The following is a 12709-nucleotide window of genomic DNA, read 5'->3' as shown; positions in this document are numbered from 1 at the left end:
AGACAAAATAAAGGTACTTATACGCCACAACGTAAAACCTATTGACATTTGGAACGCATCGTAGCTCTTTTTTTTAAAAAAGAAAAAGAAAAAGTGCATATAAAATACTTTCACAGTATATTTGGTTTGCCTATAGATTATTTATTAAACCTTAAATATTTAAACGTTGAACGTAAACATAAAACCTATATTTTTAAGATATCTATCATTCAGTATTTGCTATTAGGTAAGCAAGAACACCTTATACTTTTCGACCGTATAGTTTCAATTATAGGGTTTTATAAACACTGTCTCATTCTTTGCACAGACCCATCAAAATACAAATCTCTTATCTATCACTCTTAATACAGTAAAGACTATCAATAAAGATCTCAAAGGTTCATCTTCAGCTGCTTGGCAGGCGCATCAATACCCACTTCTCCTTCAACCTTCCCTAGTTTCTCACCCACAGACTCATTCTCCACCTTTTTGGCCTTTTTGTTAGCTTCAGATTCTACAATTTTTGCCTTAGACTTGTCCTCAGTGGCCTCCCATACACCGTGCACTCGGCTCTCACCAACAGGACAGTGGTTGTTGTACCAAGTCTTGGCGTCGCTTTGGTCACTGACTTCTGTGGGTTTCTCTTCATGCTCTCTGTGTGTATTATGAATGGGATAAATTAGCTGAGTTTATCAACATATGTATCTATATACTGGGACTGCAAAAGACTGGTGGTCGTTAATTATAACCCGTTCACACACTAGCTTAGAATTAAACTCAACAGCTCTGTGCGTATTATTTGATATGCATGAAGGGCCCCTTTCGCCAAGAAAAAATGTTCGAGTTCTTGGCCTTTTTAACATTCATAAATGATCTAACCGTTACACCAAAGCTATAAACAGATGACTGCTGGTTGTACCAACGACATTTAAGATTGAGACATACTTGGCATTGGATTTCCATTCCTCGAATCGTTTGCCATGCTTTGAGCAGGACTCCATCATTTCCAGTAGCATCTCCAGGCGGTAGTTAAGACCAGTCACGTAGCACTCACTGGGTAGATACTGTTATGACCGCACATTGGAGTGTGAAACGTTTTGGATGTTAGAACATGTAGGAAAACGTATTGCGTAATTTTAGTGAGCTTTAACTTTGAAGACTATTCACCATACCCATGCAACAACGGAATTGGTGGGTGTTTAGCTGTGAAGGTTATATATTTATCCTCTACCTAGCCCCTAGAGACTACATAAATAAATACATCGAGGTAAAAACCCTAGTCATGCCTATGCAATGACGAAAAAGTACAGTAACACTCTCCAAGGCACCGATAACACCATAGGTCAAACACAACACGACTTACAAACATACTGTCCCAATCATATAGGTGTATACGTGTGAGTGTGTTCGTATAAGCTTATGGTACATCAACAACACGGCGTAGAAACATACTGTCCCAATCGTATATGTGTATAAGTGTGATGTAACCTGATAAGTGTATTGGTATAAGCACAAGTGTACTGTGCACAAGCGTGGTCGTACCAGTATAAGGGTGCAAGACACCCTAGCAATCACACATAGTACCGTTAGGAAGACAACCAATCGTATATGCTAAAACAAACACCCACAAGGTATTCCCGTGTGACTTGGGAGATGACATTATAGAGAAGTGGCCAGAGAATGGGCCACACATGAAACCACTTTAGTTCCTAGACACACAACGATTACTCACTACATCCACACTCCTTGACAACTACATAGTTAAACAACATACACCTGTAGGATGTCTGTAGGAAAATAAACCCTAACACCCAACAACTAGGTAGCACACACCTGTAGGATGTCTCCGTAGTCACTCAGAGGGTCGCATTGCAGCGCATTGACCAGATCCTCTCCCAGACGGTGGCGGTGTTGGTCCATGTTGATGCGAGTGGACGGATCAAACATACAGTAGCGTAGTACATCACCTTCGAGGTTCTTGTTCAGGAATGAACCCATGTCCCCTACCTACATGACATGGGTAAAACCGAATGAGTGTCAATGGAATACACTATGAGAGCCATCTATATATATATATATTCACAGATAAACACAAAGTGTAAATATTGGTTGAATTTGAAATGTGCACGCATGTTCACGATGCTTGTACAGGAATGACGACAACACACACACACAAACCACAGCTCTACACACACAGTAGAGTACGGTTAGTACATACCACGCTATCCTCGGTATGAGTGTACAGCTTCTTATACGCGTCGTAGTCGAGTTTTAAGCCAGAGTATTGAAGGTAACCAGACTTGTCCTCCAGACACTGTGGTTCATAGAGACCACGTCCGTTGCTCTTGAGACTATAGAAGCATGGCATACCGTACACACTCGAGGCCTACGGTACAGAGGGTAAGTATATGAGTTATGAAGAGTAGGGACAGGGAAACATTTAGTGGACTTAGATATTAACATTCAGTTAGTACGAGTTGTTGACATATAGTTGGACTTAACCAATAACATATTGTGATGAAATAGGTGATAACATGCATATTTTTAGCATGCAGTGGACTTAATAACATATAGCTAGTACAGGTTACAAACATATAGTTTATAAATATTTATGTATTCAATGGCTATGGCTATGGACATATATATATATATAAATAAATATACCCAATGGTTATGATATTCCCGTTATATACATTTACACCTGGGTTTGGATCCAAACACTTAGGTGCGACTCTATAAGACAAGTAATGACTACGTCACGCGTGTTCTCTACACTCACACCTGAGGTAAAACCCTAAAACCCTACATGTGTACAATTGCACTCCACACTCATGTTATAAACCTCTACTACTTATTCTACCACCTATTAGCACCCCCACTACTTACACTCTCAAAGGTGTGTTCTATGCCATTGCGTGTTGCCAGTCGGTCCGTGTTGCAGTTGATACCAATGTTGGAGTACTGGAAGTTCTCGGCTCCATTGGACTGTGGAGAGGATGCAGTTGAATGGGGTTGGTGCGAATAGTTTGGCTTAAAATCCTTTTTGTTTGGGGTGTGGGTGCGGGGTCAATGGGTATTCATATCAAATGTAAGTGTGTCACTAATTATATATATATATATATATACATACATACATTTCAGAGATCGTTATGTCTATATATCTAAGTCCATCTAACTATGCATATGCGTGTTTCGAGCTTGGCGGTGTCATAGCTGGAGTGCACGATGGCAACACCACATAGTGTAGTGTGTCGATTAAGGGGTAGTGATTTGTTTACTGTAGTAGTGTGCTGCTTCCTGATAGGACTCGTCATACTTCAAACTCACGACCTTTCCGGGTGTGTAGGACAGTACATAAGGTGAACAACTACACCAACCACTTTAGTGCTAGACTTGGTTGGTTGTATCGGTCATCCGCCTAATTTACTACATGTGTAACAGGGGCAATTCAGACCTTCCATCGTACTTCAACAATGTTGTAGATGCATGTCTGGATTTACAACCGACTTGATGTCGTTTATATAGTACGTGAGTGGCCGCTTATACAGGCGTTGGTGCGTAATGGTATACATTAGAGGAGTTACAGGACTCAACCGGAATGTACTCAGAATGACATAGAGTTTAAGGATATGTGAGCGAACACATAAACTATCGGTAGAATGTACACTCAAATACAGCCAGAGGTATTGTCTTCTAGATATGTATAGGGATACATATTTTGATACCATATATGTATCTAATATAAAGGGTATTTTTAACCAAATGCAACTACATGTCACAACACAAAATGTACCTACCAAGGTAGGAGTACTCTTGCTGCGAACCTTCTCCATACGGCTTGGGTTGAGCATGAGGAAGTCAAACATCAGAATGTTTTGCACCTGCACGTGTAATAAAAGTATACGCTTATTATTTGCGTTATATACATTGTTGTATTATAATGCTACAGTTTCATATACTATTATATATAATATGTTATGTTAGTATTGCATTAGATGCACAAGTTAGTCTCCAAGGAGTGAGGCAACTCACTTTCATTATATACTGCGGCGTGAAGCCTCGACTATTTAAACAGTAATACTAAGTATGAATCGGGCGAGTGAATAGCAAACACATCCGATGTTACCAACATACATACATAATATATATATGACATAGTAATATATTACATATTACATTATGCAACTTATATAATACATACCAACATATGCATAGTCGCCTGATAATCACAACATATATACATACACACACACACATGTATATATATATATATATGTATTCTGTATAGATGCGAGGTATAACTTATTCGTGTCCTGTACATGTAGTATACCTGCTGCATGGCTCGAGCCACCTCTCCGTCCCGTTGACCCATATGCGGCTGAGAGTACCCGTCCGCATGCACTTCATATGTGAACTCGTAGTCACCATAATCATTCAGGAATCTGTGGATCAGTGGTTGTGTGTAGGATATGTTAGTTATGACAAGTATATTTATATATACATACATATATACATGCCTAGATGCAATGTAGGATTATTGAACAAGGGATGTGCACGGGTCTTAGTGCGATGGGTAAGCTATAGTCCTCATACTCGTTCAGGCAATAGTGATCAGGGCTGTGAGTGAGTCGGTTATGCATGCTTATCATGCACAAACCCTAAAACAACCTTATTTATAGATGTACAATATATATATATATATATATATCGTTAAATGACAGCATGTTCATAACACCCCAGCACTTTTAATACCACCGCACGTGTTTACATATACCCCTGTTGCTTACCTGAGCTTGTCACTGACCAGCTTTGACCCACGCATGAAGGCAGTCAACTCCAAAGCCTGCAGTGACTGTAGAGTAGGTACCGTCACATCGTCACCCACCATACGCGATGCAGAAACGGCGCCTTTCACTGCAGCAGCCCCTGCGATAGGGTGTAGTATGTCAAATAGGGTGAGTGGGGATTGTATCGGGTTGCTATGGCAACGCCTGTAGTGTAGTGTAGGATAGACGGAATATACTTGTACTTATATATAATATAATAATATATATATATATGGATTTTATCCAACCGCTTCTCTTGGACTCCAACAAGCACACCAATGTAATCCCACTGACACTCAGTACCAGATATTTGATATCTAGTTATACAGAGAGACCAGGTTAAAGCCCGAGCTCTACTCACCCTAGGTAGTAGTAGTAATTAGTAAAGGCCTATTTAATATACCTGCAGTTCACACATACCTGTATTCTTATCCGTGACGGCTATTCTCTCGAGGTAGTGATGATATTTCTCCGGTGTATGCTCCTTCAGTGTCTTCAAGGTCAGTGTGCGGCCAATTGCAATGTCTGCCTGTCCAAGGCCAAGCGCACCATCCAGGTGAAAGGCTACAATCTCAGCCCAACCATCATCAGGAAGTGACTCGAACTCACAAGGGTTGTCTGTATTAATATAGATATATGTGCATATACATTACATATTTCAGGAAGGTTGTTTGTATTGATATATATACATACATATACGCGTGTGCTATTAAGTACTTATGCACGGTGTGGCTACAAGCTACATATACACATAATATTTTTAAACATATTCTGCATAAATATATATACATATATGTTCTCACCTGGTCGGATACCCTTCATGTGATCCATCACTGTGCCACCGAAGGGTCTGAAGGTGGCCTTTAAAACGGTCTCCTTCTCATCGTTGCTGATCTGCGTACGAGTAATGTACACGAAAAGAATTCAGCTTCAATCCTCTATATCATAACGTATGAGAATCGTGATCATCTGTGTATTGAATGTTATATATTTATCATGTTAAATGGCATGTATTTAACATGTGAAATGGTATGTTATAATATGTGAAATGGTATGTTATAATATGTGAAATGGTATGTATATAACATGTGAAATGGCACGAATTTAAAATGTGAAATGGTATGTTATAATATGTGAAATGGTATGTATATAACATGTGAAATGGCATGAATTTAAAATGTGATATGGTATGTAAATAACATGTTAAATGGTATGTGTATAACATGTGAAATAGTATATATATATAAATGTCATGATAAATGATATGCGTTTAACATACTTAACATGTTAAATGATATGTATGCAACATATTAAATTTTATATATTAATAAACATATTGAATGTTTTGTAAAGAACAGTCGGGATGTTTACACCATCGTAATCATTGTGTGGGTGCACTGAACTGTGCCGTTGTCATTAGTATGCCATACGAGGTTGTTCCTGAGACATGAGTATAACTTCTAGTATACACAAATACGATCCTCTTAAAGAGTCTTTAATCTTTCGCTCATCCACATGTTGAGTAGTATACGTACATGCTATTCACGGTTAAAACCTTCTATCGCATACTCTTTCACATATACCACCACATAACTCAGATACACCTCCACATATAACATACATGTACTGAGTAGGCTTGGGGTTTCTCATTAACACATATAACATACATGTACTGAGTAGGCTTGGTGTCTCTCATTGAACTCGATGTGTGTGATATGCCCATGCTGAATGTTCTTAATTAACTCACATACACCTCCACATATAACATACATGTACTGAGTAGGCTTGGCGTCTCTCATTGAACTCGATGTGTGTGATATGCCCATGCTGAATGTTCTTGAGGTGTTGGTCCTCTAATTTTGCCGCTGGGGCGACCCTTTTCAGTTCAGAGGTGGCGCGGAAGTCATGTTGCTTCTTAATGCATTTCTGTAGTACAATACAATACAATGCAAAACGAATAGGAAAAAGTGAGGGAGAACGAGAGCGTGAGAAACAACAAAGAATATGGCGGGCGGGTATAGGAATATACACTTAAGTGTACATACATACATACGTATTGGTAAAACACCTTGAAGTCTTTGTTATCCTCACAGGTCTCAGACAATCATAAGGAGGTGTAACCAGGACCAAACACATTATATATACATACATATGTAATGGTAACACACCTTGAAGTCTTTCTTATCCTCACTGGTCTTAAACCAGTCCCTTAGTTCATCCACACTCTCTGGCGGATACACTGAGTCGACTGCTGTGTCAATACCATTCGTCTGTTGCAACAGAACCTGCAGTACACACACACATTATAAGTACAATATATAAGTCAATCCTAATGTAAGTACGTCATATACAATATAAGTATATATATATATATATAAATAAATCAATATATGTCGGCTTTACATAATACAAGTACGATATATATAATATAAGTACGTTCTATATAATATAAGTCGGTTCTACATAATACAAGTACGATATATAATATAAGTACGTTATATATAATATACGTCGGTTTCACATTTTATAAGCACGATATATATAATATAAGTCGGTTTTACATAATACAAGTACGATATATAATATAAGTACGTTATATATAATATACGTCGGTTTCACATAATACAAGTACGATATATAATATAAGTACGTTATATATAATATACGTCGGTTTCACATTTTATAAGCACGATATATATAATATAGGTACGTTAAAACTATTGAACGTACGGTATACAGGGTATAGGTACGTTGAACATAACATCTAATACTATTCACTTCACATACAGAATATAAGTACTGTCTCATACTATTTACTACACATACAGAATACAAGTACTGTCTCATACTATGTGCTATTCTGTATGTGTACTCCACTGCCTGATCCTATATAGGGCGTCGTAGCTCACTCACTGCACCTTACTGAAAGCAATGACTGTCATACCCAAACGATACCCAACACTTGTTCTGCACCACAAGCAATAGGGCCATGGGCTGCCACACTCGGACGTACCGACTATATATTTATGTATATATGTTTACGTACACACACACACACATATATATATATATAGTATTTTCGGGCTATATTGTGCTGTGTGTGTGAAGTTCTATGCTGACATACGATAAGATAGCACACAGTCGTATTCTATCAATAGCACAGCGTGTTCTATTAATAGCACAGTCGTATTCTATTAATAGCACACGGTCACAAACACGCACCGTCGATGTGGCGACAACCGGTCCATGGTCCACGGCTTCCACAGGATTGTTATTCGCTCTGTGGGTTTAGGGTTTTAGGGTTGAATGGTGGAGTTGGGTTGTGTGCCCAACGCGACCAATATAATAGCTACACTACTAAGTGTGTACTACATTACATAGTAGAATAGTAAAAAACCTGAAAGGGTCGCTCTGTCAGGGGTTTAGACCAATTGGTTTAGGGTTTATGAAACCGATGGTAGCGAATAAGCTTTCCATATGGCAGGTGGATCACAAACATATATCGGGTGAGTGTTGATACTATTCCGCACTCCACGTATGTTGCTAAGGTTAGACTCAGTTGAAATATATATATATATATACATACATATACATACACCCCATAGCCACTCTTTCGCGTGTCTGTTATATTGTTATGTATGCATGCCTGGACGTATGACAGATGGCGCACCCATCATCCTGCACGTGTAAAAAATTGGATCCATGTTGCTATATATATATATACATCTATATGTACGTGCACACTCTGACTATGTATCTACATGTACCGTCATACCCGACCTCGCATATACAAGTGAGTGCACGTTCACGTATATAAAAACGTTTTTCATGTGTCTCCGATGACTATATAAACATGGCGACGTTCGCATATAAATAAGTAAATGTAACAAAACGCTGTTAGAACACCATTGTGTACAAGTACTATACAATGACGTATATATATATAAATATAAATATAAAAGCTGTAGGGATACTACTGTGTACAAATAAATATAAATATAAATATAAATATAAACGCTGTAGGGATACTGTGTACAAATATAAATAAATATAAACGCTGTTGGGATACTACGGTGTACAATTGCTATACATTTGTCTTATGTATATATATAAATAAATAAATATAAAAGCTGTAGGGATAATACTGTGTACAATTAGGGTTTAGGGTTTACAATTACCATACAATTGACTTGTACTTACTTCGCTCGCCACGCCTTAGCCGCCTCTGATTTGGGACCATCGCCATGTGACTCTTCCGACAACTTCTGCAAACGGTACGAATAAATGCACACACAAACACTCAGTATTCAACAATAACATATAACCTTTTAAAATAGACACATGTATGCACACACAAACACTCAGTATTCAACAATAACATATTACCTTTCCAAATAGACACATGTATGCATACACAAAATACTCAGTATCCAACTATAACGGATAACAGTATTCAACAACGTACAATCGTTTCAAATAGACACATGGCAGGTTACATCAAACCATAGCCTTCTCAAATAGACCATCCAGTAACAACACACAGCTGTCTTAAATAGACACATGACAGGATACGTGACACCATTGGGTTTAGGGTTCTGCTTAGATGGTAGGATGTCATAGAGAGGAATAGTATTGCAGATGTGTGATGTTTTATAAAGGGGAAGGGTTTAGGGTTCTGGGGATAGTGTGCTGTCGCTACACTAGACATAGAGCTATAGTATAACGACGGAGCGATGTTGAGAAAGATAATGCGATTATTTAATTGCGATAACACGTATACCAACACAGCTCCAGGTTTACAGGATAAGTCCAAACTTTCTTCACTTTAACATACATACACGCGTACCAACTCAACCCAGTTAACGTTATAGGTCTTAAACAGGACAAGTGCGTACCTTCTTGGCCTTAAACTCCTCCAGAGTCATGTGGCCCTTTTCGTCCGACTTTTGGGCTTCAAAATGTCCCGAGTTCTCCTTTGCCTCCTGAATAACGGGCTCGTGCAGTTTCTGAGACCCGGAAATACGTTCACAAAACGTTAGTCACAACACGCGATGGTTTTACAGTTCGATGTCCTATATCGGGTTCTCCAGTGCGGGTGCGTAGGGTTCTAAGGATTTAGGGTTCTAGGGTTTAAGTACTGAGAGCATACGGCCGACTCCTTCGCACTATAAGCATATTGGACTAGTTTTATGAAAGACAGCACTAGTTCGGAGTGACGACAAAAAAGTACACTCTGCCAACCAGACAAACAAATGTACAATACAACACGTCTAGAAGACGACCGTTATATACAAGCACGATCCGATATTGTATTCGTATGTGTAACAAATCCATATTCAATTCATTAATGTAAAAAAGTTGTATACTGGGACATCACAATCTATATACATATACATGCATACATACATACATATTTGGATGTGCATGGCCTCACAATATTCAATATACACATACATATCTTGCTTGGTTAGTTGTCTTACATGCATACCTTTGCCTGGTTGGTATTCGCAAACATCATTCTGCCCAGTCCAGGTTGCTTCTTTAGTCCAAGACCACCTTTTCCGTTTCCTTTCTGCGCGCACGAAGAGTACAAGAATAAACTTAAGCATCTGGGGTTTAGGGTTCTCAGGTTTGTACCAATCACGCGGATCTGTTGGTTAGTCGTCCCTATTTTCTTGCATACCCTTTTCCCCCGCAGTATTGACAACTGACATAGTGGAAAGTGAACGGGATATCAAGCACATTTGTGCGTACATATATTCATTTCACATACACTCACAATACCCTTAAATCCCCCCCACTTACTCAGTACACCCCCCCACACATCCCTCGAATTAAACCCACCTCGCTTATCCCCTCCCCCTCAAAACCCACCTACCTTCATACCACCGCCGGGATACTGCGCCCTTGGGGCCCCCCCCTGGTTCTGCTGTTGTTGCATCATCCGTTCTCGGTTAGCCTGCATCTCTCTCTTCTCCTCTTCCGCTTCTTGCGCCATACGCCTCGCTGAGCGTGGAATACGCGCACTAGCCCTGTCGTCTACGCCAGTGAACGCCTTGACTATGTGTAAGCCTTGCTCCATGCCGTGTTCCATGATGGCGATACCCGCGGGGGGGACCTATACAATAGATAAGCCCGAAAGTTAGTGATAAATATATATATAAAGATAAATATTTATTTATTTGAATAAATATAAATATAAATATATATATGAATGCATGGGATTCCACTATCGGTCAAGAGATGAAGGGTTCTTCGCAGTTCTGTAGAACAACGTTTATTACGACTTAAAGTCATCTAAACCGGTGAACTATGTCATCAACGTACATATGACCCTATATACGGTTATACCTTTTTGGCCCGTCCATCTGATATAAACATGTCATAGTGCACTAGGCCAGAGAAAGTGGCAAACTACGTATTCAACGGGCGTATGATCTTATGTACGCTTATACGTTTTGGGCCCGTCCATCTGATACAAACATGTCATAGTGCACTAGGCCAGAGAAAGCGGTGGAGACACCACAGGGCACAGACAATATAACAATTGGGGATGAGGACATTAATATATGTAATATCGATCAAGTGCTTGCTTAGAGATAATACATAGCAATTAGGAAATATATAGTTTCAATTGAGAAGGTTTAAACTTCAAACCTTCATAGGGCATATAAGATACATGTATGCATAAACGGGACATACATACATACATACAGTCTGAGAGCTCTGACTATGGTGATAGCAAAGAAAGAAAACACACAACAATTGGTGCTACAAAATGAGATAGTGCTTGTTTTCTGAATTGCATGGTACATTGCCAGGGTTGTCGGATTGGGTGGATACAACTTTATGTCTGGAAAAATTTATAAGCATAACGAGTGAATCGAAGTCAACACACGATGTTGATGGTGATTATCTGCTTTCACATGTTTGATCAGATTTTCGCAAAACATAGGTAACGTACTCTTGACAAAATAGATGTATACAGAACACACACACACATATATATATAAAGAATATATATACACAAATACACAAATACACACACACACACACATATATATATATATATATGTGTGTTCACCTCGGTATAGCAAGTAAGAAATAAGTCTATATCCTTCAGTTCGATACTTATTCATAAGCAATAAGAAACAAAGAGTATAACTCAAACAACGTATAGCTCTAAAAGATCATATACATTTCAAGCTCCGTTCTCACTCATGCACGTCATACTCAATGATCTAGTACAAATTTCTATTCAATTAAAATCACTTGATCCCCCTGAATATCAGCCTGAGCTGAACCAAGTATAGGAATTTAGAGCTACCTACAGAGCAGGTACAGTTAAATACATTATTCTAATTGATTTGAAGGATCCATTTTGGTTACACACACACACACACACACACAGCAATTATGGTTCGCACACAGAATATTTAAATTGTACACACCATTGTCATAGACCCAGTAGTCACTGTACTACAATACATGTTCCTAGATATTGGTACATACATCCCGTTCTCACTAACCAATCAATCACCTCAATCCAATACACATCGTTTCATGTTCACGAATACCTACCTGGAGTGTGCCAGAGTATAAGGCAACACACACAGCTAGCGGCAGCAGCCACAGTGAGCGTCTGACTGTAGACGGTGTGTGTAACTCATGGCTCACTTTCTCAGCTGAGCCTTCAGATTTCGTTTCCTTCTTCTGTACATCGCCTGTCGCCTTGGCTGTGCTGGCTGGTTGGTTGGACTTGTCCACTCCCATCTTGGTACTAGTCAGTAAGCTTGAGACTAAACTATGTGTACTTGTTACTTGTAAGTACGATTGGGACTCAGCTATGGGCAGAGCTGTTTGTAAGTATACGTTTTGAGTATGTGGTCTAGTGCCTTGACGAG

At 39.1% G+C, this 12709-nt stretch overlaps 1 protein-coding gene across 1 annotated transcript; it reads right to left on the bottom strand.

Annotated features, from left to right (window-relative positions):
• Positions 1 to 251: 251 nt before the first annotated feature.
• SARC_02339 (hypothetical protein) lies at positions 252 to 12709 on the bottom strand. Its single transcript, XM_014303896.1, has 18 exons — positions 12387 to 12709; positions 10684 to 10923; positions 10294 to 10377; positions 9701 to 9811; positions 9006 to 9070; positions 8028 to 8085; positions 6974 to 7090; positions 6576 to 6731; positions 5609 to 5699; positions 5226 to 5423; positions 4767 to 4905; positions 4310 to 4421; positions 3777 to 3860; positions 2866 to 2964; positions 2198 to 2365; positions 1813 to 1986; positions 925 to 1043; positions 252 to 633 (listed from the first exon to the last, which is right to left on the bottom strand). The coding sequence occupies exons 1-18, from the start codon at positions 12576 to 12578 to the stop codon at positions 372 to 374; spliced, it is 2469 nt and encodes an 822-aa protein (XP_014159371.1). The 5' UTR covers positions 12579 to 12709; the 3' UTR covers positions 252 to 371.

The sequence above is a fragment of the Sphaeroforma arctica genome (genome assembly GCF_001186125.1).
Source record: "Sphaeroforma arctica JP610 unplaced genomic scaffold supercont1.104, whole genome shotgun sequence".
In the NCBI taxonomy this organism is placed as follows: Eukaryota; class Ichthyosporea; order Ichthyophonida; genus Sphaeroforma; species Sphaeroforma arctica.
This window is presented reverse-complemented; position numbering and strand designations above follow the sequence as displayed.

Excerpts from the sequence above, each read along its gene's own strand:
- SARC_02339 (XM_014303896.1), bottom strand. The coding sequence starts at position 12,578 with ATGGGAGTGGACAAGTCCAACCAACCAGCCAGCACAGCCAAGGCGACA. Across the intron at positions 10,378-10,683 it reads ATCCCGGCGGTGGTATGAAG|AAAGGAAACGGAAAAGGTGG; the intron begins GTAGGTGGGTTT and ends TCGTGCGCGCAG. Across the intron at positions 7,091-8,027 it reads CGGTTGTCGCCACATCGACG|GTTCTGTTGCAACAGACGAA; the intron begins GTGCGTGTTTGT and ends TGTGTACTGCAG.